The sequence below is a fragment of the Danaus plexippus genome, assembly GCF_018135715.1.
Source record: "Danaus plexippus chromosome 29 unlocalized genomic scaffold, MEX_DaPlex mxdp_36, whole genome shotgun sequence".
Lineage (NCBI taxonomy): Eukaryota > Metazoa > Arthropoda > Insecta > Lepidoptera > Nymphalidae > Danaus > Danaus plexippus.
In genome coordinates, this window is record NW_026869857.1 from 327275 (window position 1) to 349908 (window position 22634).

At 35.9% G+C, this 22634-nt stretch overlaps 2 protein-coding genes across 2 annotated transcripts; one reads left to right on the forward strand and one right to left on the reverse strand.

The window, feature by feature from the left end:
- Positions 1–633: 633 nt before the first annotated feature.
- LOC116776878 (uncharacterized) lies at positions 634–16573 on the forward strand. Its single transcript, XM_032670164.2, has 10 exons — positions 634–793; positions 2070–2145; positions 10167–10243; positions 10639–10764; positions 12742–13303; positions 13676–13803; positions 14116–14400; positions 15043–15171; positions 15285–15422; positions 15528–16573. Exons 2-10 carry the CDS (start codon positions 2090–2092, stop codon positions 15725–15727), a joined length of 1701 nt encoding a protein of 566 aa, XP_032526055.2. The 5' UTR covers positions 634–793; positions 2070–2089; the 3' UTR covers positions 15728–16573.
- Positions 16574–18513: 1940 nt separating this feature from the next.
- LOC116777055 (transferrin-like) lies at positions 18514–22422 on the reverse strand. Its single transcript, XM_032670411.2, has 9 exons — positions 22283–22422; positions 21578–21668; positions 21281–21417; positions 20996–21144; positions 19987–20107; positions 19494–19687; positions 18979–19121; positions 18712–18878; positions 18514–18557 (listed from the first exon to the last, which is right to left on the reverse strand). The coding sequence occupies exons 1-9, from the start codon at positions 22344–22346 to the stop codon at positions 18514–18516; spliced, it is 1110 nt and encodes a 369-aa protein (XP_032526302.2). The 5' UTR covers positions 22347–22422.
- Positions 22423–22634: the final 212 nt, after the last annotated feature.

The following is a 22634-nucleotide window of genomic DNA, read 5'->3' on the forward strand; positions in this document are numbered from 1 at the left end:
GTCCATCTAAAAATTTGTATAAATGACTTTAATAAGTAGGTTATACATTATTATATAATATGTTTGTCCGTTGACGAAACTCTCATAAATAAATTGATGTTGGCTGAGTTTTAAGTACCTAAGAGTATTGACAAAGAGAATTTTTAACATATAGTGTAAAAAAAAATTTAGGAGATAGATAATAATTAAATTTCCAAATGTTTAATTTTTATAATAAATAAACGTTGTTATGATCTCTTCTCAAAAATACAAATAGACCGAAAATACTGAAATCTATGTGAATCTAGACAAAGTACTAGTCTGTACAATCAGACATTGCTCATCTACAACACTTATCATATTTAGTGTAAATGAATATCAAACATTTTTGTAAAGGCGAATATTTCGTCTTGATAAACTCGTTTCTCTTTACATGTATATAATGTCGTAATGCACATATCTTACAAGCGAAAATAAACCTTAACTCCGGCGAATAAAGTAACTTTCAGATGAAATATTCAAGTAAACACAAAGCAAGAGCTGAATTTTAATTCCCGCTCAATGTCCAAGCAAAATTGAACTCAATCAGCATATTTTAGAGTATATTTTTGGTTTTCTGTAAAGAACATAAGATCTTTTTGTGTCAGGTACGTTCCAGTTGACAAGTAGTGGCGCGGGAGGCGCGTAGCGCTAGGTTGTGTGTAAAAAATAGTTTTTAACAAAAAAGTATTTATATAATAAATATTTCTAACGCGCGTTCAAGTCGATAAATTGTTTCAATTTTGTGTATTTTGTATGATGGAACTGTTGAAAGGTAAATATTTAATTCTGATGCTGAAAACAAAGGATTTTCAATAATTAAAAGATTTAATTTTAGTTTAGAGTTCCTTAAGTACTACAACAATTTTAAGATCACGCATCCTAAATTTATTTTAGTTGTTAGTTGACTTACATTGTTTTCTGTCCGTTCTAATAGGTTCAAAATAAATATTTTAATGCGCATTCCGACAGACATTAATGAAATTTATTAAGCTACATATGTAAGATAATTTAATGTTTATTCTAACAATGAAATATTTGAACAATTCACTCTTTATTACACTTTGATTATTTTACAAACGATAACGTACAACAAGAATTATAATTTTGCTTAATAGATCATAATAGAGGAGTAAGTACTAAGTTTGTCTATCATTGTTAAACGAAATCTATTGTTATGATTAATTTTATTTTTTATTAGTGTACTTATATACAAAAGTAGATTTTATAATATTATTTGTAATCTACGGATGAAGTTGGACGTATATTTTGAACTGTTATCCGATTTACGAATTGAAAAAAAAATTATATTTGATCTGTCATTTTAATCTTAATTATTATATAATTATAAACGGATAATCTATTTTATCTGTGCTAATATTAGTAACGTGAATTAAAGATAATTCTGTATTAGTCTAATGGCTTTAAATTAAAGGATGACTGAATATATTAATCTTGCGGAATATGGTCAAAGGGTTTAGCGGGAATTTGTAATTAATGTCACTTAATTAAGGTATCTTTATTGCGCTAAACCAGATGTTTCAAAGTAATTTTTTTTTAACAATTATTCAGCACCTTATTTAGTTTTTATTAGTTTGTTAGAATAAATAACAGTTTGGTTCGCGTGATATTTCTGTCAGTTTGTAGACCTTTGATATATATAATTTGAAATATTAAAAAAAAAATGTCCTGCTAGATATTTTTTTTAAATAATGTCGCTGATCAATAAAATTGCCTATAATATATAGTTATTTATTATGTAATCTCGTATATGGCTTACAGTAATATATGTTATGTATATTTAATTAACAAAAATCAAATTTACGAGATTTATATTGTAACTGGGTTTTGAATGAAGTTGTGTGTGTACTTGTATTTATATATAAGGTCCGCGTGTGTAGTAAATATCACTTATAATATGTAATTATAGTCTATGCAGTGGTTCTGTCGAAACGAACCCGACTAGAGACCTCTATATATTATTTACATGTACAGGGTGCTCCAAATAAGTTGATTAGTGAACAATGCATTATATTTTGTATCTTCGTCAGGTCGAGCTCCGTGAATCAAGATGGCTGCGGTCGTGTCGCTCCGAGACTTCAAACATCCTTATATAATTGCTCTTGTGTAAGTAAGGAAATTTTATTAATGATATAATAGTTGGATTTTGATGCAAATTTTAATTTGTGTTGAAGGAACTGTAAGAAACATGTATGTGTATTGTTTGATTTTTGCTACAGTTTTGAACATTGACTTTGTAAAAGGCTAGACAAATTTTGATGATGCTTTAATAGATATTTGTAAATTTTAACTTAGCCATACTAATTCCTTAATTCATATAAATATTTATGGTTTTTTATTTAATTACGTTAAGTTTTGTTTAAGAAATCTAGAGTTTTTTTTTACCTACATGTGTTGCTAAAATTCCCCTAAATTCGTCCATTACTACGCAATATCCGTCCAGTGTGATGTCTATGGATTTTCAGGTCATTTCAACGAGCTCATTTTCTCCAAACCCCTTTAAACATTAAAGCCATGCAACGATCACAATGAAAATAGACCCGAGAGATTATTACTTGACCTTCGAGTCATATAACTCAATTCATACGGCTTCCTCTAACATAATATCATGACGTAAGCGATCGTTCTTCGGCTTTCTATTGCATCGATTAAAAAAAAAAAACAGTGTCATCAATGACGTTGACGTAACTAGATGTCAATTTAAGATATTTGATTTTAATATCGGCAGAATGTATTGTGTATCGAGATAATTATAAATTTATAATCTGTATATGATACATTGTCTGGTGGTAGGGGTTGATGAAAATTTTTAAGTACCTCTGATCTCGTTCTGTATTCTATCGAAACTAAACTTTCCCTGTTAAGTTTATCAATATAAACGCGTAGTAAACTGAACACTCTGTTTGTAGTTTGTTGTGTGTAGGCAAAAACGTCTTTGTTTTTTCGTCCTATTATTAAAAAGCGATCAAAGTACAAAAATACGACCTAATTTCGTTAGAATTGTTAGGGATTGAGCAATTCTATTGTTGTTAATGAGGCAATGATTGATTTATCATGTGTATATTGAAAATCCATAAAACGCGTTAAGTTTTTAACAAAGCAGGCATAATACGAATTTCTGAACGAAACAGATAATTAAAAATGATTAATAAAATTAAATTTTGATTCTACCTTAAAAATATTGGTCGTTAGATATCTCTATTGCTCTGGATCTGACCGGAAGTCCAAGACTATTATTAATTTATGACCTTAGTATACAATGCCCGAATTATTTTTTTCGATACCTGAGGTCAACGAACCGTCAACTTTCACTTCAAACATTTGGCTGAGTACTCCGAAGTACAGTGTTAAGTAACGTCAATTATATTAGCAAGTAAATAACGACATGAATTAATAAATTACCATAATAAGTAATTTATTTTAATTGAATAGAAATTGTTTTTTAATGTCAAAGATGTCTCAGAATGAAAATTTAAATGTTGTAACATACTAGATTTTTCCTACATCTTCCATCCCGTGGATATCACAGAGGTCACAGAGTAAAAAATGCGTGCTTAGAATACAATATATACGCGAGCCAACCGTCTGTTGCGTGTATAGCGGGTCCCGTGACTCCATATCCCCGATCGGTAACGTCAAAAAAGCTTGGATCTGCCATAATTATCTAATATCACGTCTGGATTGGCCTTTCCTCGTCTATGATTTTAATAAAACCCTTTTGTCCAAGTGTCATAAAATTGAAGTTGTGGCTCGGGCTCACGTTATCGGCTGATTCGTCAGCTTTAGTTAGCGATCGCAATAGTTTTGGCATGAATCTAAAAAGGCCATCGGACTCCATAAACACCTATGAGTTTCCAAGAGATGTATCCTGGGTAAATCCTATGATGACGTCGTTACATCACTCCCAAAAGACAAAGATGCTAGAATCAAGACTTCAATTCCACAAGCAGTTTATGATAGGAGCACAAAGTAACAGAGTAGGGTTAGGATCAAGTAGGAAGGCCCAAGATACGGATATAATGAAGTCTTTTATTGGGCGAGACGAGAATGATAAAAAGAAGATCCATGCCATGAGTTTAGAGATGCAGAGCGAGTGGCTGGACGTAGGAGATTTTTGTATCCCATTAGCAACAAGATGGCGCACCTTAATACCTGATTGTTCGCCAGCATTGCTGAAATTTTATCTCAAAACTTGCAACATCTGCGGGGAGGCAGTTGGAACTGCTAAGCGTTTGCTGGTGGGATGTAGGGTACTCCTGGATAGCGGTCAATACTCGCGTCGTCACGATAGGGTTCTGGAAACCATTCGTGAAGTTAGTCTTTCGGTAGTCAGAGCGCAAAAAGAAATAGCCACAAACAAGCTATCAATAGCTTTAGTGAGAGAAGGCACTAGGGCTACAGAATCAAACGTCAAGCCTCACTCTATCCTTAAAGCGGCTTCGGATTGGTCTATAATGATGGACACGGATGAGAAGCAATACAACATCCCAGAGGATATTTGTGCGTCGTCGTCTATACCAGACATTATTTAAAGCGCGTTGTGTTGATAGAGCTCACGGTTCCTTGGGAAACCAACATCCTCAAAGACCATGCCGTCAAGGTCAACAAGTATTACGAGCTCACAAACGAACTCACTAACAATAGGTTCGTCATTCATTTGGCACTTTAGAATTAGGAGCGTGAGGTTTAACAGCTAAATCTCTCTACAATCTACCAAAAGACATGGGCCTGTCCAGAACTAACATCAGTTAATTCTTAGAGCGTACTTCGAAGGCGGCCCTAGTAGGTTAGTTTCAAATTTGGTTTAGTAGAGAGAGGAGCTTGGAAGGTGGAGGTCAGGTTAACTCGTAAGATAGGGTCCTTGAACCTACACCTGGTTTAGTCCCAGGCACTGTTGAAGCTCCTCTCCCTACAATGGACCCGGCACCCGCACGGTGAACCCATGGAATGCTGAGGAGTTTGCGCGTCATATCGTGTCACGTGACTCCATATACGAGTGTAGAGACGTTTTCCCGAGACAACTACGTGAAGTGAAGGGACACGTTGTATATAATGTTATTATGATTTATTATAGTACAGCGGACGAGCGACAAACATTCACCCATACTTTCGGTTATATAAATAATCTTCATTCATATAATTTTATTAGAAACAGTTTTATACATCCAGTATTCACATTATAACAATAGGTAATAAAGTAATTATATTTTTAAATGATATACGCTATTATGATTCCATATTATAGTTTTAAATTAACTAGTAAAGATATATATTTATTTATATATATATAAATAAAACGTAAGTGTGATTCCAAGGTTCGGTTTAGTTTTGAAATCTTTTGTGTTAAAATGTAATGTATGTTTGATTGGATAATTTTAATCTATATATACATAAATGTATTAATAATATATGTACATAGATAAAATAATCTCAGCATACTACTTCCTTGAACATTTTTAATAATGTTGTGACCCAAATCTGACGCATTCAGCCTGATTTGTAGAACATTAAAATAAATTATTTAAATAAATAAAACGTATATTTTTTTTCAACGAGGAATCAAAGTAAATAATTTAATATTCAAATTACGAAACGAGACAAACTATAGAATTATTTAAAGTGCTAAAATTAATATGTTTGAATCACGTGTTTTCGTTTTGGCGCCCTGCCATGTCAATGTCAAAAGGTTAATGAACCGGGAACGGCGTGCCTAGTGATTGAAAAATACAGATATATTAATATACTATTCATGGAATAGTGTTTGCGTGTGTTTGAGTGTATGTCGATATTTTTTGCCGTTTAAATTATTTGATATACAATATTTTTGTGAACCTTGGCCTACATTACCTGGCCTATATAACCCTATATTTATTATTTGTACCGGAGTTAATATAAAAAAGATTATCTTATTGTTTTTTATATTTTAGTCCAATAGTTAGTATCACGAGAGTTCACAGTTCAACCTTCATAGACGGTATTTAAAGTAGTCTGGGCTATAACTAAGCAATGCCTGAGATTATCGTAAAACTGAACTAAATTCATCGCTTTTTTTAAACTAATTCTTCATGAAAGCAAAAACACCGAATAAAGTGACAATCAACTATTTTACTAATCTGACTTTGTCACTTCTAGAATCACAAGAATCAAATTGGTCTAGCCACTAAATCCTAGTGCTTATGATCTTAACCCTTAACCACAAACATCAGTCAGAACTTGCGACGTTGCATGCATCTAAGGTTTACAAATTCTCTGCCACACTCGAAACCCACCCATCCAACACGCGAATACGACAAACGTTACTTTACATTGGATTGAGCTGGTCAGATATGGTGATAAGTACTAAGAGGCAGTCAGACAGATAGTGCAGATGATAGTAGACCTTTACGTATCTGGCATCTATCCAAAAGTCTTCAATAGTTAATACGTGCTGCTAGCTCCTCAATGACGACCGCAATGAAGTCCAGAGCTCGTTTGCAGGTTAAGATTAAGGCTATTGCAATATAAACATTGAGCAAACTTTCTGTAAGCCTCCAGAACTAGAAGTGCAGATCGGTGTCTCCAGATCTACACTTTATATTTTGTCTGCTGGTTTGCGTCTTCAACTTAGAGAATTATGAAATCTTATCCCTTTATCTCACAGCTCTAATAAATAACGTATCACGGCTTCTACTCTTCGAAACAGTTCTTTTGGACCTAAACTTTAAAGTACTTTAATTATTCGCTTTGTTTAAAAAAATGGTATTTGCAACACTACTATTACTTATCATCATCACCAGCCTATAAGAGCCCACTGCTGAGCAAACGCCTCTTCTCACGTGGAGAAGGTTAGAGCATTAATCACCACGCTCGCTCAAGGCGGGTTGGCGATTTCAAACTTGTAATTTGATATTATAAGTCCAGGTTTCCTCATATTTTCCTTCGCCGTCTGTCAGTGGTGCCTAAATACTCTTAGAAAGTAAATGTTTATACGATTATTTAATTTTAAAACCCTTTTAACTCATCCCAATAATTGGGATATTTAGCGACTATCTGTGAATTAAATAAAATATTATTATAAAACCGTAAAATATATTTTATCGGTTATGTAACAACACTAGTTTTAAATGTATTGGAATGTGAGTTACGGTTGCGAGATAACTACATATTAATATTGTATAACTGCCAATACATATACACTGAATGTATAATGTAATTATACACATATACTCAACTGACGTCTGAAACTGCTGGCCATTTTGATGAGGTTTTCGCTGACGGATAGTTGATGTAATGGGCAGCAAAATAAGATTTTTGTTGCTATCATTTAGACAGATAATAATACCCTTTCAAGTGAAGTCGCGGGCACAGCTAGTCTTTGATAAAATTTGTGTAAATATATTCAGGATAAAGATTTGAAAATCGCAGTTAAAAGCTTAGTTCAGTTTAAGTGAAGACGTCTTTGTCCAATATACTACTAGGGATTAGGGAGTTACAATACCTACGTATTAATGTAAATTGTACAACATTTGGCTGGTTAAAGTTAAATAACTACATGTTTTCAGTCACTGCACACGTAAAGTTAACAGTCAATCCATAACCACGGGTGTCATGTTTTACACGCACGTGTGGCCGGGGCCAGTCGCGGGTCACGCTGTAATGAGGCCCGAGAAATTGATAACGACCTGCTGTTATCAATAGCTTTCGATTGTAATAAATGTTTATTACCAAACATACATAAAAATTAAAGTATTCTAAGTTACTCTCAATTATATTAGCTGCATTTTCGTGAAAGTTCCATCCAAATAGGTTCAGTTTTAGAGATAGGCTGGAACAAAAAGACAGCAAAAATTATACATAACCACATTTTGCACATAAAAGACACATTGAGAGAATTTTATCAGCGCAAAAGATTTAAAAAAGACTGTTTGTGTAGACTCAGGAACGGCTGAGCCGATTTTAATGTGGTTTTTCATTAATAATAAATTTTATTTGAGAACAAACATGTGTTACCAGGGAGTTAGATCATGTTTATATACTGACAGTCCCTGGGTCTCAATAGAGGCCTTGATAGATCACATACAACTGATCCACAGATACGAGGATCATGTCAGTATTATTGTGTAAATATTACTAATGTCTGCGTAACTCTTCTGTCTTCTTTGTTTCCGTCTAATGTAATCTTCTATCACATACTAAGTTATATTTAAATATTCCCAACACTTGTTGAGATCAGAAAAAATAGTTTTTTTATATACAAATAAAGATTATCAATTATTCTTCATCCTTTCTTTATTCCCGTTGTTATCTTTCCTTTTCTTAAAAGATAAAACACATTCCAACACTTATCTGTATCTATTTTCGATGTCTTCATTGTGACTTCCGCCGTCATTACTTCATGAGAACTGTTCCCTGTCGTGGGTAGTGTCACGTGTTTTGCCGACTTCAAATAATATTGTATTATGTTTCGCTAAAAATTACATACATATAATGTTTATCTGTTCGTTTAATATTTCTTATAGCATGCTCTTTATTTTGTTTAAATTCAATCATTAACGGCTTAGTTTTAAATCATAGATATGTGGTCATTTTGAAGGACCTCGCAGGCTTTCATTTGATAATTGTTCCGTGACCGCCATTCCTGAGGTGGAAAAGCAGAATTTGAACAAAATTTTTAATTACGTTTTTGATACATTACGAAGAACACAGACGTACATACATTCCGTGGATTCTATGTGATGTAAACACCGAATTGATCTACAAAAATTATAATCAATAATCACTATATATATTTTAAAAATTTTTCCAAATTATAAAATTATAAGTATTCGGCTAACATAAAGGCGAAAGATTCAAGGTCGTTTGGATGTATGTCGTTCCTTCACGCAAGAACTACTTAACGGATTCTAACCCAATTTTACGGTAACGTAGTATACACATAAACAAAAGACATAGTATACAACGTATCCCGTAGTTCCGCCGGAAACACGTCACAACGTAAATAGTGTATGAAGACATGACAGCTGGTTATATATATATATATACATATATAATCGTGGTAATACAGTATATATATATATATATATATATATATATATATATATATGTGGTTACATTTATTGACCCGTTCAAATGCTTTTTAAGACTATGTTAACGCCTTAGTTACTAATCCTAGAATGGTTTTATAAATCAACGGAGATCGTTACGAACAGGCAGACATACATACACACATATATATATATATATATATAGTTTTGTGTCATAGCACGTCCAATGCCAAGGTCGGGCGTTGGAGGTGTGTTAATATATCAATTACAATGTAGCGGGATTGTATATATATATCTGTCTGTCGTGATGTTCTGACGCAAAAACAGCTTTAGGTCTTCGTTGGAAGTCATGTAATATGCGCGTAACCCGCCAGCCCACGCTTCATCGTAACGGGCTAAGCTCTAATTGGTTTCTACTGACACCCAAAGCGTATTATTGTAATACATTTTTATTGACTTATATTCTTCATAGTTTTCTACATTTTCACGTTTTAAACGTAACAATTATATTAAATAAATATATTTTTTGAACTCAAAGACGATTAATATTGTTTAAATTTTAATTTATAATCGGTTATATGTTTTTCTCCTTGCTTTGATTCTTTTGCTGGAAACATTTAAGGGCTTTTCCGGATTCGTCTGTATGAGATAATATTTTTTTTCCGCAATTACCTACTCAAACTAGATGTACCCTCCGGCTTTGCCTGCTAATCGAACCCCTTTTATCTACGGGTCACCATCCTTATGCAATTTTATTTTATTCCTCGAACCCCTTCATCAGACCCTAACTCGGTTATAATAGGACTATCTCAAGAACATGCCATCTAAATATGAAAAATGTATATTTTCAACATCGGCAAATAATTTAATGGTATATAGAAAAAAACTTCTTTTCGGGAGTTAGCCCTGTGACATTATATACTAACGAGTTAAAATCTCATCAAAATCGATGCAGGCGTTTGTGGTATTATTTGTATGAATGTTATAATGACATTATTAAATCTTAATATATTGAAACAAGCGCTGAATGACCTGGATATAAAGGCTGCAACTCTATAAAAAAAATATGTCCACTGAACCAAGAGCTGTTTCCTGTTCTTCCAGCCGCTGGTGCGTATCTTCCTTCTGGTCTTCGGCAACTCTTCTGCTGCACCGCCTCATCACGACACCAGCACCAACAGGTGAATGCTGTTAGGACTAACATAGGTTTTTTTTTTGGCAGACTATAAAAAATATCTCCACAATTATATCTGCTGTTGAATTGTTGCTTTTTTTATTTCTACCCTCCTAACTTAAAGTGAAGGCATTTTCTGTTATTATTTATGGAATAAATTTATTGTTGAATATAATTTGGTGTTATAAGACAGTGTCAAAATATAACTATCGTATTATCAGGCATATTTTACGTTGCATTTAATTCTCTGCATTATTTTCTTAGTTTTAATGAAAATCGTCTTAGTTATTTCATTGCAAGGAAAACAAATTAATGTACAATTAATGTACAACAGCTTGTGAGTGTGTGCATGTGTACTGAAAGCTGTATGGAACAGCTGGTCTCATGGGTGTCAATTTCCAGCTCCTAAGCCCAAGCCGCGTCCAGCGAACTACGACCACCTGCATCCTGAACCGCTGGTGGATTGCTCAGTGCTGTATTCACCAGATCAGCCAGAAGTTGACGTCATCTTCGTCCACGGACTGTACGGTGAGGGATTACTCCTCATATATTAGACAAGAAAGTCTCTATGGATGTCTCCACAAACTGACACATACATAGTATGTTACTCTTCTACGCAAAAACTACTGAATCCATTCCGATGAAACTTTCCTGTTATGTAGCTTGGATATCAGAATAATATATGGATTGATATTTATAAACAAAATCCTTATAGTTTTTTTTAAATTATTACGTAATTAAAGTAATTCGAATGAAGTGCTAACTAGCAAGTAAGACAGTAGATGGCGCTTTCTTTAAATATATATACATCTGTGATTTAGGCATACATTATTTTCACTCCAAACCCAATTCTAAAACACAAGCAAACTCGCCGACATAAACTAGTTTCATAACGTATTCGTTATGCAAAATCCAAGTAAATTATCATCCAAAATTCTTTTGATACCAAAAAAAAAAGGACCAGTGGAAGCCAATGTAATTCAGAATATTCCGTATAAATGTTTACTGACACAAGTTTCACGGCCGGGTCTACATGTTACGTGTACGTGAAGTCTTGTTTAGCGTATCACGTATCCCCAAGAGCGCATCGCTTCCTCGTATGGCGCATGTTTACGGCGCGGCGTCCGGTGACGGTGGCATACGTTGAAGTAATGCAATGCTCGCTCGCATGTGATTGTCTTTCAGTCATTCCGATAGGAAATACTAAAACACATAGTAATATAAGTTTTGTGAAGTTAGGATCGCAGACAAACAAATTTGTTTAACTGCAAGATTTGTCCAAAAAATTTTTTTACACAAGTTATCAAACCTATCAAAATCAGTCCAGTTTTTTTTTGGATAGAGAGAAGAAATAGAGCAAAGTTAAGTGTTTTTGGTTACAAGCGTTTATTTCGACGCAACTTTTATTTACGCTATAGTTAATTGAGTGATCAAGGTCCTATAAAATTTTGCTCCGAGTTTTCGAATAATTTTTTTGGAGGTCAGATTTTAGAAGGTAGTTTGATGACCGTGGCTGGCGAGCTCGACTTTGAGTGTATTTGACAATAAAATATTATACGCTTCAATACCCCGGATCTAAATTTTATTTCATATAAATCTACACTGAATACTTTGAGATTTTAAATCTACGTTAAATGTTGCCGAATTTTCATTCTCACGTAAGATTGGACTGAGAATGTCCAATCGATTTATAATTCAATAAAAAATCATTTATATATAAAATAAGAGCAAGGGAATTATTATACAGGGGGCTTTTATAAGTTACAAAATTACACACACACACACACACACACACACACACACACACACACCTACATATATTATATGCATACGTACATATATCGTTCTACTAAACTAACTATAAAATATATTTTTACTATCATTAGTAGAAGGTTTTTTAATTCCTAAAATTAATTTATTAATAAGTAAATGAAACTAGTGTTATTCGGATTTACTACGCGGATTTTATTATTTTAAAAACTACATAATCCCAACGTTTCGGTTACTTTGCAGCAACCGTGATCATGGGCAGACGAGGTGCCCTCGACGAGGGCTGTCTGTGTTGATTTTAGTATTGGACTTGGAGAGAAATGTATTAAAGGTTTTAGTGTAATATGCACACATACAAGTCTTACTCCTTGATTTCACGTAAAACTTAGTAAATTTGGGGACAATTTATATCGAGTTACCTTTTCTGATCCTCAAGCTTTTAAATGAAAAGTTTAATTAAAATCCACTCAGTATTTTTTGCGCGAAGGCGAAACAAACACCCGGACATACTCAAACTAACATAAGCAGGAGGTTATAACTATCTAGATATCAGTCATACACAACATGTTTATAAGAATTTATATATATATTGCATAGTAAAGCCAAGATTACGTTAGAATATTTTAAAAATCTCATTAAAAATTAACAAGAAACTTATAAATAAAGGAAACCAAACAAATTTTGTTTTTGCATAATAATAATGAATTCAGAAAATTAATATTATTCAATGGATAGGATCCCTAGCAAATACATGGAGACAAGGCGAATGGAGGTCCAGGTATCAAAAGGATATTAGGATAGTGCCATTGAGGCGGCCGCATTCGACGCCAACATGCACATGCACAGACGAACGGACGACGTGCGGCGAAAATGCAAAAGAAACAGGACTAAATGAAACGAAGTCAAACGAGACGAGCTTAAATGAAACAGGAATAAATGAAGGCGGAACGAATGAAATAATTGAAGAAGATGCCGCTGGTGTGAAGAATATAACGAAAGACGATTTATTTATAACCGAAAAGTTCTACACCAACCATCAAATAGAAACCATGAATTACGATACCCAGGCTCAGTTCGTTAGAGACTTATTTGATATGGCGAACGAAGTGAAGCCGGGGGACTGTAAATGTGAAACGAAGTGTGAAGCCGGCTGCGGCTGTCTGTGTGATAAGTGCTACTCGCCGTGCTGGCCGCGGGACTGGTTGCAGGTGGACTATCCGGGGGCTAGAGTGATCTCTATAAACTATACGAGCGATCCGTACCTGTGGCGACCTCTGTGGATTAAGCCAAGTCAAAGGTGAGTGGCCTGTTCGCGCGAGACGATTGTGTTTGGTAGAGTTTAAGCATTACATTGATGGGCATATTTTAGATTTTATCAAACTTTTCTACTACCACTCTATCAGGATATGTGGAATTTGTTAGGACGCAATTATTTTAGCTTTACATTAATTTAGAAAGTAGCATTATAATCGGAATGTGATATTTTAAATGTAAAGTTTCTTTGCCATTAACGGAAAGCATTTTTTTTATATTAAAAAAAAAATCAATGTTCCTCCGTCCGAGTGCACCGTAGCGACATCTGTGTAATCTCTTCACCTATTCGAGATGTATGGTCTGTGTCAGACATGGATCCTTGTGAATGGTTCGCCTAATTCTGTTCCGTCCAAAGGCTTCGTCTCCACGAGCGAGCTGATCAAATGATAACCCAGCTGCTGGCGCTGGGCGTTGGAAGGAGACCCATCATATGGGTTGGACATTCGAAGGGCGGACTATTTATAAAACATATTTATTGTGAAGGTATAATAAATACATTTCGTTAAAAAAGTTGGCTCAATGTTTCTATCAACATACATTTCTTTGGCTTCATTATTTGTAGATTTTCTATTATAATCTGTTTGTATTTTTGGCCTTAAAATCTTATTTTATTATATTTTTTGAAATACTCATTCTCCTAGATTAAGCTTCAGTAATTTTATTTATACCAATAAATGTGTAACTATCTGAATTTTCACCAAATTTTATATGTTAAAATGTACACATACTTTTCACATAATACTCATACATTTATGCGACTTCATTTAAGATCATTTCATTTAATCTTATTTCCAGCGTACGACGCGTTTACGAAGCAAATGAGAGGCGGAGAAACAGAATCAAATAAACAAAATACGAACGAATGTAACAACGACAATAGAATTAATCATTGTATAGACAAACACACAGACAACGAAACTGGCTGTGATCTATTAGATGAAACAAATGAAAATGATGCAAATGAAATAAAAAGAAATGAAGTTACATGTAATTTAGATAACATATACAATGACGCTGTGGACTGCGGAGGCTTTAAAGGGGAACGAATGAATGAGGAAATCCTTCGCCCAGATCTTAGTGGTGAGTACACTATATCCACTTTCCAGCTGCAATGCTCCAGAAGTTACAGGTGCAAATCCCGCTCCTGTCACATATATCTGTTCATCAGATTATTCAACTTTGTCTTGTTGAACAAGTTGTGCAACATCAGTTATCTTTTAACGAAAGGACCATCAAAATCGGTAGAGCATTTCATATTAAATGTAATAAATAATTATTAATCAAACGTTTTCCGGTTGATATAAAATCAATAACAATAATGATGTTTCCTAAAGTTTTGTTAACTATATTTAAAAGGGTTACTTAAACAAAAAAAAATCTAGGTTAACAAACGACTATCATAGTAGGATTTGTGAATGTGGAAGTTTGTGGGCGTGTGCCGATGTTTGTTCAGCTTTCGAGACAAACATACTGAACCGATATTGATGAAACTTTCCAGTGACGTAGCTCACACGGCAGGCTGAGACACGAGCTATAATTTATCCCTTCAAAACATGCAGTTATTTGGGGAAAATCGCAACACCTGTATAGTGTCTGTCAGGACAAACATGACGCTGAAGGTTTAGATGTTGTTGACTGTACAGTACCTGGTTAAGTGGTGATAGGAACTAGTGTTGATATAAGATAATGTGGGTTAATTGGCGGGTTGTCTGTCTGTTGAAGACCTGCCGTCCATCTACCAGCAGTCAGCTGGGTTTATGTTCTACTCCGTGCCTCACCGCGGCTCGCCGCTGGCGGACATAAAGACGCCGGTCACAGCTCGCAGTGTGGAACTCCTGGAAATATGTAAAGGTAGTGCTGATGATGAGGTGGATATGTGATGTATGGTCCAGAAAGAAAATCAATATTATAATGTTTTTTTAATATTATGTAAATGTGTTTGTGCATGTCACTTGGTGTTTCAGACTGTGACCTCGTGATGCAGCTGCACGAGCGCTGGCGTGTGGCTTCGTCCTCGCTGCCTCCCGTCCGCAGCCTGGTGGAGACGGACCGGACGCTCATGTCCCTGCTGTATTTGAGGATCGTCAGTGTTGACAGCGCAGGTATACTTCTCTTTGGAAGGAGGACATATATATATATATATATATATATATAATAATGTCCTAATGTATATATATATATATATATATGTATGTGTGCCTCATCAGACCCAGGTGTAGGTGCCCTCCACGGCGTGTCCGTGGACCACAGGGAGATCTGCAAGCCGACCAGCCGGCGCTGCATCCTCTACCAGGAACTCATGACGCTCATGAGCACAGCCCTCCAGAAGTACGCGGATCACGGACGTCTGGTGACGTCACAGCAGCCGCCGCCATCTCAATCGAACCATCAGCAGCTCGGACTGTAGAAAAACTATGACAACTGCTCTATTGTGACATTGACATTGACAGCTGTCACATCTATCTGACTGACATTGACAGTGACGTCTCATAATGACATCCAGTCCCCTCTAACACATCGTCTGTGTTGTAAATGGTATCTTTCATATTCATATTTTTTTTTATTTGTTTTTCCATATAAATATAATATCCTTGTATTAATTCATTTTATCACATAACTGGATGTAATCTTAATAAAATATTAGCAACTTATATATATAAGTATTTAAAAAATCTTGCAAATAAATAGTATTTTAATAAACATATTAATTTACAATTTGATTAAAAGTCTTAGTGGGCTGGAGGTTAAAGGCCCGCCTCTCACACGTGAGGGCGCGGGTTCGAAACCTGACAAGTACCAATGTGATCTTCATCGAGTCATATGTACTTTCTAAGAGTATTTAGACGCCACTGACGGACAGTGAAGGAAAATATGAGGAAACCTGGATTTGTAATAAAAATTATAAAATTGAAATCGCCAATCCGTCTCGAGCGAGCGTGGTGATTAATGCTCTAACCTTCTCCATGTGAGAAGACGCCTCTCAGCGGCGGGCTCCGACAGGCTGATGATGATGATGAGTATTAAAACACGTACTATACATATAACTTTCTATGAACAACTATCTGTAATCTGCTTCTTGAATAAAAATACCTTAAACTATGAACATAAACCTTATTTTCAAATTAGTTTATATTAACTTAATTGACAGTTATATATTCCATGTTCGCATTTAAGACAGTGCAGGGTCTCGTGAATGTTAGCAAACTATATAATCTGTGTAAATACAATTAAAATATAAATATTTTTCATATAACCATTGTTTTTATTTCTGTATATTTTCTCGCCAAATACGAAGCTTCAAAAGGTTCTTCATTCATAAACCTAACATTCACACATCACCCTCGTTCTCCGACGTTAATATAACCCTCGTTCTGTGATACAAATATAACCCTCGTTCTGTGATACAAATATAACCCTCGTTCTGTGATGCAAATATAACCTTCGTTCTGTGATACAAATATAACCCTCGTTCTGTGATGCAAATATAACCTTCGTTCTGTGATACAAATATAACCCTCGTTCTGTGATGCAAATATAACCCTCGTTCTGTGATACAAATATAACCCTCGTTCTGTGATGCAAATATAACCCTCGTTCTGTGATGCAAATATAACCCTCGTTCTGTGATGCAAATATAACCCTCGTTCTGTGATACAAATATAACCCTCGTTCTGTGATGCAAATATAACCTTCGTTCTGTGATACAAATATAACCCTCGTTCTGTGATGCAAATATAACCTTCGTTCTGTGATACAAATATAACCCTCGTTCTGTGATGCAAATATAACCTTCGTTCTGTGATACAAATATAACCCTCGTTCTGTGATGCAAATATAACCTTCGTTCTGTGATGCAAATATAACCCTCGTTCTGTGATGCAAATATAACCTTCGTTCTGTGATACAAATATAACCCTCGTTCTGTGATGCAAATATAACCTTCGTTCTGTGATACAAATATAACCCTCGTTCTGTGATACAAATATAACCCTCGTTCTGTGATGCAAATATAACCCTCGTTCTGTGATGCAAATATAACCTTCGTTCTGTGATACAAATATAACCCTCGTTCTGTGATGCAAATATAACCTTCGTTCTGTGATGCAAATATAACCCTCGTTCTCTCTTCTCTCTTCGTTATGTATATGATAAATAATTTATATAGTTTGTTTAATGAAATAGTTATATAGTTTATATAATAAAAAAAATAAAAATAGGAAGAAAAAAGCCATCTAGCTGGACTCGAACCCGCGCAGACGGGACTTTGGAGGAAGGTCTGTAATGATAAGAAGGAAGCTCTACAACTATACTGACACCTGCGTGACCAGAAACACCTGGTGATGGAGAGCTGTGGAGAGGGATGATCTCTGAGAAACATATTCTCTCAACGACATTGCTTGAGATGAATAGTTATTAATAATTACTTGTTGATGGTTTCTCAATAAGGCTGAAAATCAGACAATCAAACGAGAGAATATGACAAACCAAGAAAGCTTACAAACTAGGCTATCTTGTCAAATCCCGGCGAGGGCCTTCGAGTTACCAAGTGAAATGCAAGACCTTTCTCCTTGTTGTCTTAGGCTCCTAAAGTAGATCCTCCTAAGTAAATCCCCAATCCAATGATTTCGTGGAAATCCGTATTAAAATCGGACGACAATTATCAGGGTTTATAATAGCGTCACAAAGGAAACAACTCCGGTACACATGTTTAAAGCCACTAAATTTTTTCATGACTACATAGACTTCTTTGTACCTATTAATTTATGATGCAAACGTGAATTTTGGCTGAAAGAAAATCGAGGAGTGTTGCTTTCTCAGAAGAAGGCAATTAGCACTGACAGAAGTTTGTCTGACCCGCTTGCGATAGGGGTCAGAAAGCTCTACAATCAGACACTTCAGCAGACGGTTTTACAAAAAAAAGGTTCACACATTCATATTTATCTTTTGTTATGTCAATTATTTTTCTTTCACACAATCATACGTGGCTCTCTCTCATCCAGGTCCAAAAGCTTACACATACCTGAACGAACAACAAACAGACACAGACATACTTAGAATAAAGAAACTCTAAGTAAGGAACAAACAAAATAAAAACATAAAACGTATGTGCAATATTTATTTATATTTATCCATCCATGATGAATGAGGAGCGCTCGCTGTGGTCACGCTGGAGACGGTCCACTGGCGACGAGCTCAGATGCAAGATGAGGAGTCATCAATCGAGGTGAAGTTGCCACCTGGAGATGATCGTCAATAGAAATCATAAACAAAACATGCTCTTACATTTGACTGAGAACTCAGATTGGTAAAAAAAATAATTTTGAATTAATGTACATACGTATCTGGCAATTATCAAATAGAAAAGCGAAGGGTTATGATAAATTTGCGTACTTTGAATGTAAGATCCTGGTGTAGGCAGACCGTCTTCGAAGTACACAACGTTCGGGAAGCTTCCTATTAAAGCCGTATACAGCACTGACTGCCAAGTGTTGCCTCCAGGGTTGGAGCCCCAAGGCCACCAGCTCCTGATGGCACTGCTCGCTCGGTTTGCTCTCGGTCTAGAGGACGTCAGTGCAAAAAAGTTAATAAACTGCAATTTCTGTCTTATATTTGTAATGAGATATGAAAACTTGGAATTAAAAAATATCTCAAACTTACGAAGAAGCAACAATAGCGCCCCAAGGCTGTTTGACGAACGAACAAGGAGAGACATCGGAAATAGTGGCCTCAAGGGTCAGTGGTCGGAGGGAGCCGTCTTCACAGAGGAGAGAGTATGAGGCACGGATACGAGGATTGCGTATCTGGACGGTAAACGTTGATTTGTTATTATTTGCTTTTAGTATTTAACAAAACTCTTCAAAATATGTTTAAAACAACATTCTTCCAAAATATTTTCAGTCATTTGAAACAGATTCTTCGTTCTCCAGGATCAATTATTAACATTCTCTTTTCACTACAGTTGTAAATGTTCTCACTCCGCTTTCAAATATATCTGTTATAATTCAAGACAAAAACCAAAGAAAAATTAGTGGCGGTGGAACAAAAACACAGGATCATTTAATTATTTTCCGATTTCAGGCAAGTATAAGGTACCGTAGTACAAACTTCAAAGGCCTTACCTCAACTAATATTCGCCTAGTACAACTACTTTAAACAACATGTTAGTAACTCACGTTAAAGTAAGTGCGGACGTGTTGCCAGGCGACGTAAGCGAAAGAGTTGTTCCCATTGGACCTCATGCACTCCAAGGCCTGGATGTGTCTGTTGTTGTTGTCAACGTTATTGATGTTAGGGCCCATGTCGATGGTGTACTTGGAACACTTCGCGTTCTGGCCACACAGAGCGCACAGGTTCGAGAATCGGGATTCTGGTCCAGAAATTTAATCAGTTTGATTCGATTAAAGTTCAAGTAAAGTAAAACGAGGTTGGGCCCAGTTCGTAACACTTTCATGTCAAACATGAAGAGGGCTGCAAGCATAACTCAAAGATCATAACAGTGTTTTTCACGCAGCTGTCGCATTGGAGTGAAGAAGAATCTGGGCTGTTCATATTTTTTACAATTAGGTCCTTTATACTAACTCAGTTGGTGCAGACAAAGTATTCATTAATGAGCTAATAGTTGCTGTAATCATAGTAAATAGAATTTGGTTCATTAAAATTACTTACTAAAATCAGCATCAACATTGTCATCATCACTCCAAGGTCCAGGTCTACAAGCGCTGTGGAAGAAGGAGCTCAGAGTTTGCACTTCCATTTCTGCATCAGGACAGCTATCGATCTTGGCAGCCTGGAAGAAAGTTTGATTTAATAAAGACATAACAAATGGGCAAGACATTGGAAGACCTTATTTTATTTCTTTTGTTTATACACAGCAGAGTTCTTTGAACTTAAATTACTTCTGTCCAATGTGATCATATCTGTCGGCTCGCGATTGGAGTATGCGCGAGCTAGTTGGCTCAGAAGTCTCACGGTTGAGAGAATTATCCTTCATTTTATAGTACTTATTAAAATATGTAGATGATTCAGGCGGATCCCTTGACCACAATTATGAGTTGTGAACAGAGGGCTACCGAACCACCACTGGCTCATCGACGATTAGCCCTGCTTATATAGAAGCCGTCCCCTCCCTTCACAACTCACCTGAATCACTGATTGGTGGATGAAGTCCGAGTCGTTTTACTTCTAAATAAAACTAAATTATTATTTACAATAAAAAGTTATTTAACAAAACCAACAAATCAATTGAGTAATAATTAATATTATTTTATTAATACATATTTATCATTGACGCCGACATATCTGACACCAGATACATAATAAACCGATTTTAATCAACAGAATATTACTTTCATCCGAAAATGTTGATTAATGATCTTTAAAAATAAAATTAACTCGTTTCGTCGCTACACAGAACAGCGTACACATATTTAGATTCTGTTATGTTAGTTGAAAAGATTTTGTTTTACTTATAACTTATATGTGATACATATGTAAAGAGCCCGACGTGCTTGGTTGTGCTGACAGATGAAATACACGACTGAGAAAGAAAATCAATGGACCAATCAAATTAACTTCCTTACTGAGCCACTTGGTCAAAATACTGAACCGGACAATCGTCTCTAATTTGTTATCTGAAGGCGAAATATTTTGATATAATAATGTTAACAATACGAACAGCTCGTTCCAAAGTCTTCTGCACTCGTGGAGACCAGCTTGGCTCCGTGTCATCCAGACCAGGGTGACAGTACTTCATACCCCGGAGACCCTCTAGACCTCCAGTGTGACTCGCTGGGACTACAGCGACCGCTTCGAAGGCGTAGGCATCTTTGAAGAACGAGACAGAATTGTGAGTCAGTTGTATTATAATTTAATAAATGAAGTCCTTTCCGTAGGACAGCTGTCTCACTATTTAAGCCAATAGAGAGCTAGAAACTCAACAAAAACTTTTCTCAAAACAAACCTTTTCTTAGGACATCTCTAACGGACGCCACGACCCTGTTCCTGTCGGGTTGCTGGTGTGCCATCAACACCATATCCTCGTCAGAGAACACTCCAAAGTCTGAAGCTTCTCTATTCAGTCTTGTGAGGCAGTCATCACTACAAATATAAAACAGACAAATAATATATTTGCTTTCCAAGTCTTGTCTTTCCTCTGATCTGACTCTCTTGGTATGTTCTCTGTCCTCGTTTTATAATAATCTACACGTTTTAAGCTGTATCAGGTTAATTTGATCTTTATGCTAGCAGCTTGCATTACCTGGATTCCACTCCATCACAGACGACTGGACTGCCAAGACTCTGCAAGCTGTCACAGTATGGTGCGAACGACTTGGGCACGCAAACACGGACTGTCAATTAATAAACATTTGTAAGTGATACGATTGAGACGTGTTTCTTACTTTTAAGAGACCTTTAAAAATATGAATAAATTATGAAGTAGTCTATTTCTCCACAGTCTCTTTCATTTCGTAGCCGCACCTCCTTCCTCCTCTTCTCTTAAGCCGTGTTTTCATAATCGACCAGGTCTCGATGTTAAATCAACAACCATAGGACGGATAACCTCAACCTGATGAGGTGCCTCCCTACCAAAGGTAGCCTTTTTATATCAAAGGTGGCAATCGAGGTGGTGGTCTACATGGGGGAAGGTATTCACTGTCGCTCATAGATATGTGCAACATAAGGGATGTTGCGGATGCGTAGCCGACCTTCATAGTGGGAGGGGGAAAGGAAAGGGTGGGAAAAGGGAAAGGGCAACCGGCTCTCTCACTCATCGGACGAAACGCAGCCTATAAAGACTACTTCATCCAAATCTTCTGTGAGAGGGCGGTACTTCCCCGGTCGAGCCAGTCCATACTCGAGCTGTAACTTGACAGCTAGGCTGTATCAACTTATGCCATTTCTCGAGCAGTAGAAAACCGGTACTATAAGAAAATGAAATACAACTCTCGACCCTGAGTCTCACCATCATTCTGTGCCGTCACACTTGCTGCCACAGCGATCGTAAAGACAACTTTCTGCCAAACCATTCTCTAGAAGTCCAAGCTTCAACTGATGAGTTCACTGAATGGCTCCAGGATATACCCCTCCTAAAAGATTATAAAGAAATGAGATCTGAAAGATAAAAGATAAGCAGTTAAGGTGCTGATTACACGCTTACCATGATGTCGCGTAGTTAAACGACACACTGATCGTTTCTAGTTTTTCAATAATAAGTCCTCGCACATTGCACTATCGGCGTAGATATATGGATGCAGAACAGAAAACTGTCCGTGTGTAGTTTGTTCATGCACACGCGTGGTAGGGATTCAGGTGAC

Coding starts and splice junctions, on each gene's coding strand:
- LOC116777055 (XM_032670411.2), bottom strand. CDS start 22,346: ATGGTTTGGCAGAAAGTTGTCTTTACGATCGCTGTGGCAGCAAGTGTG. Junction 21,418..21,577: donor TGTGATGGAGTGGAATCCAG/GTAATGCAAGCT, acceptor TTATATTTGTAG/TGATGACTGCCTCACAAGAC. Junction 18,558..18,711: donor ACCAGGATCTTACATTCAAA/GTACGCAAATTT, acceptor GATCATCTCCAG/GTGGCAACTTCACCTCGATT.
- LOC116776878 (XM_032670164.2), top strand. CDS start 2,090: ATGGCTGCGGTCGTGTCGCTCCGAGACTTCAAACATCCTTATATAATT. Junction 13,304..13,675: donor TGGATTAAGCCAAGTCAAAG/GTGAGTGGCCTG, acceptor TTCCGTCCAAAG/GCTTCGTCTCCACGAGCGAG. Junction 14,401..15,042: donor CCTTCGCCCAGATCTTAGTG/GTGAGTACACTA, acceptor TGTCTGTTGAAG/ACCTGCCGTCCATCTACCAG.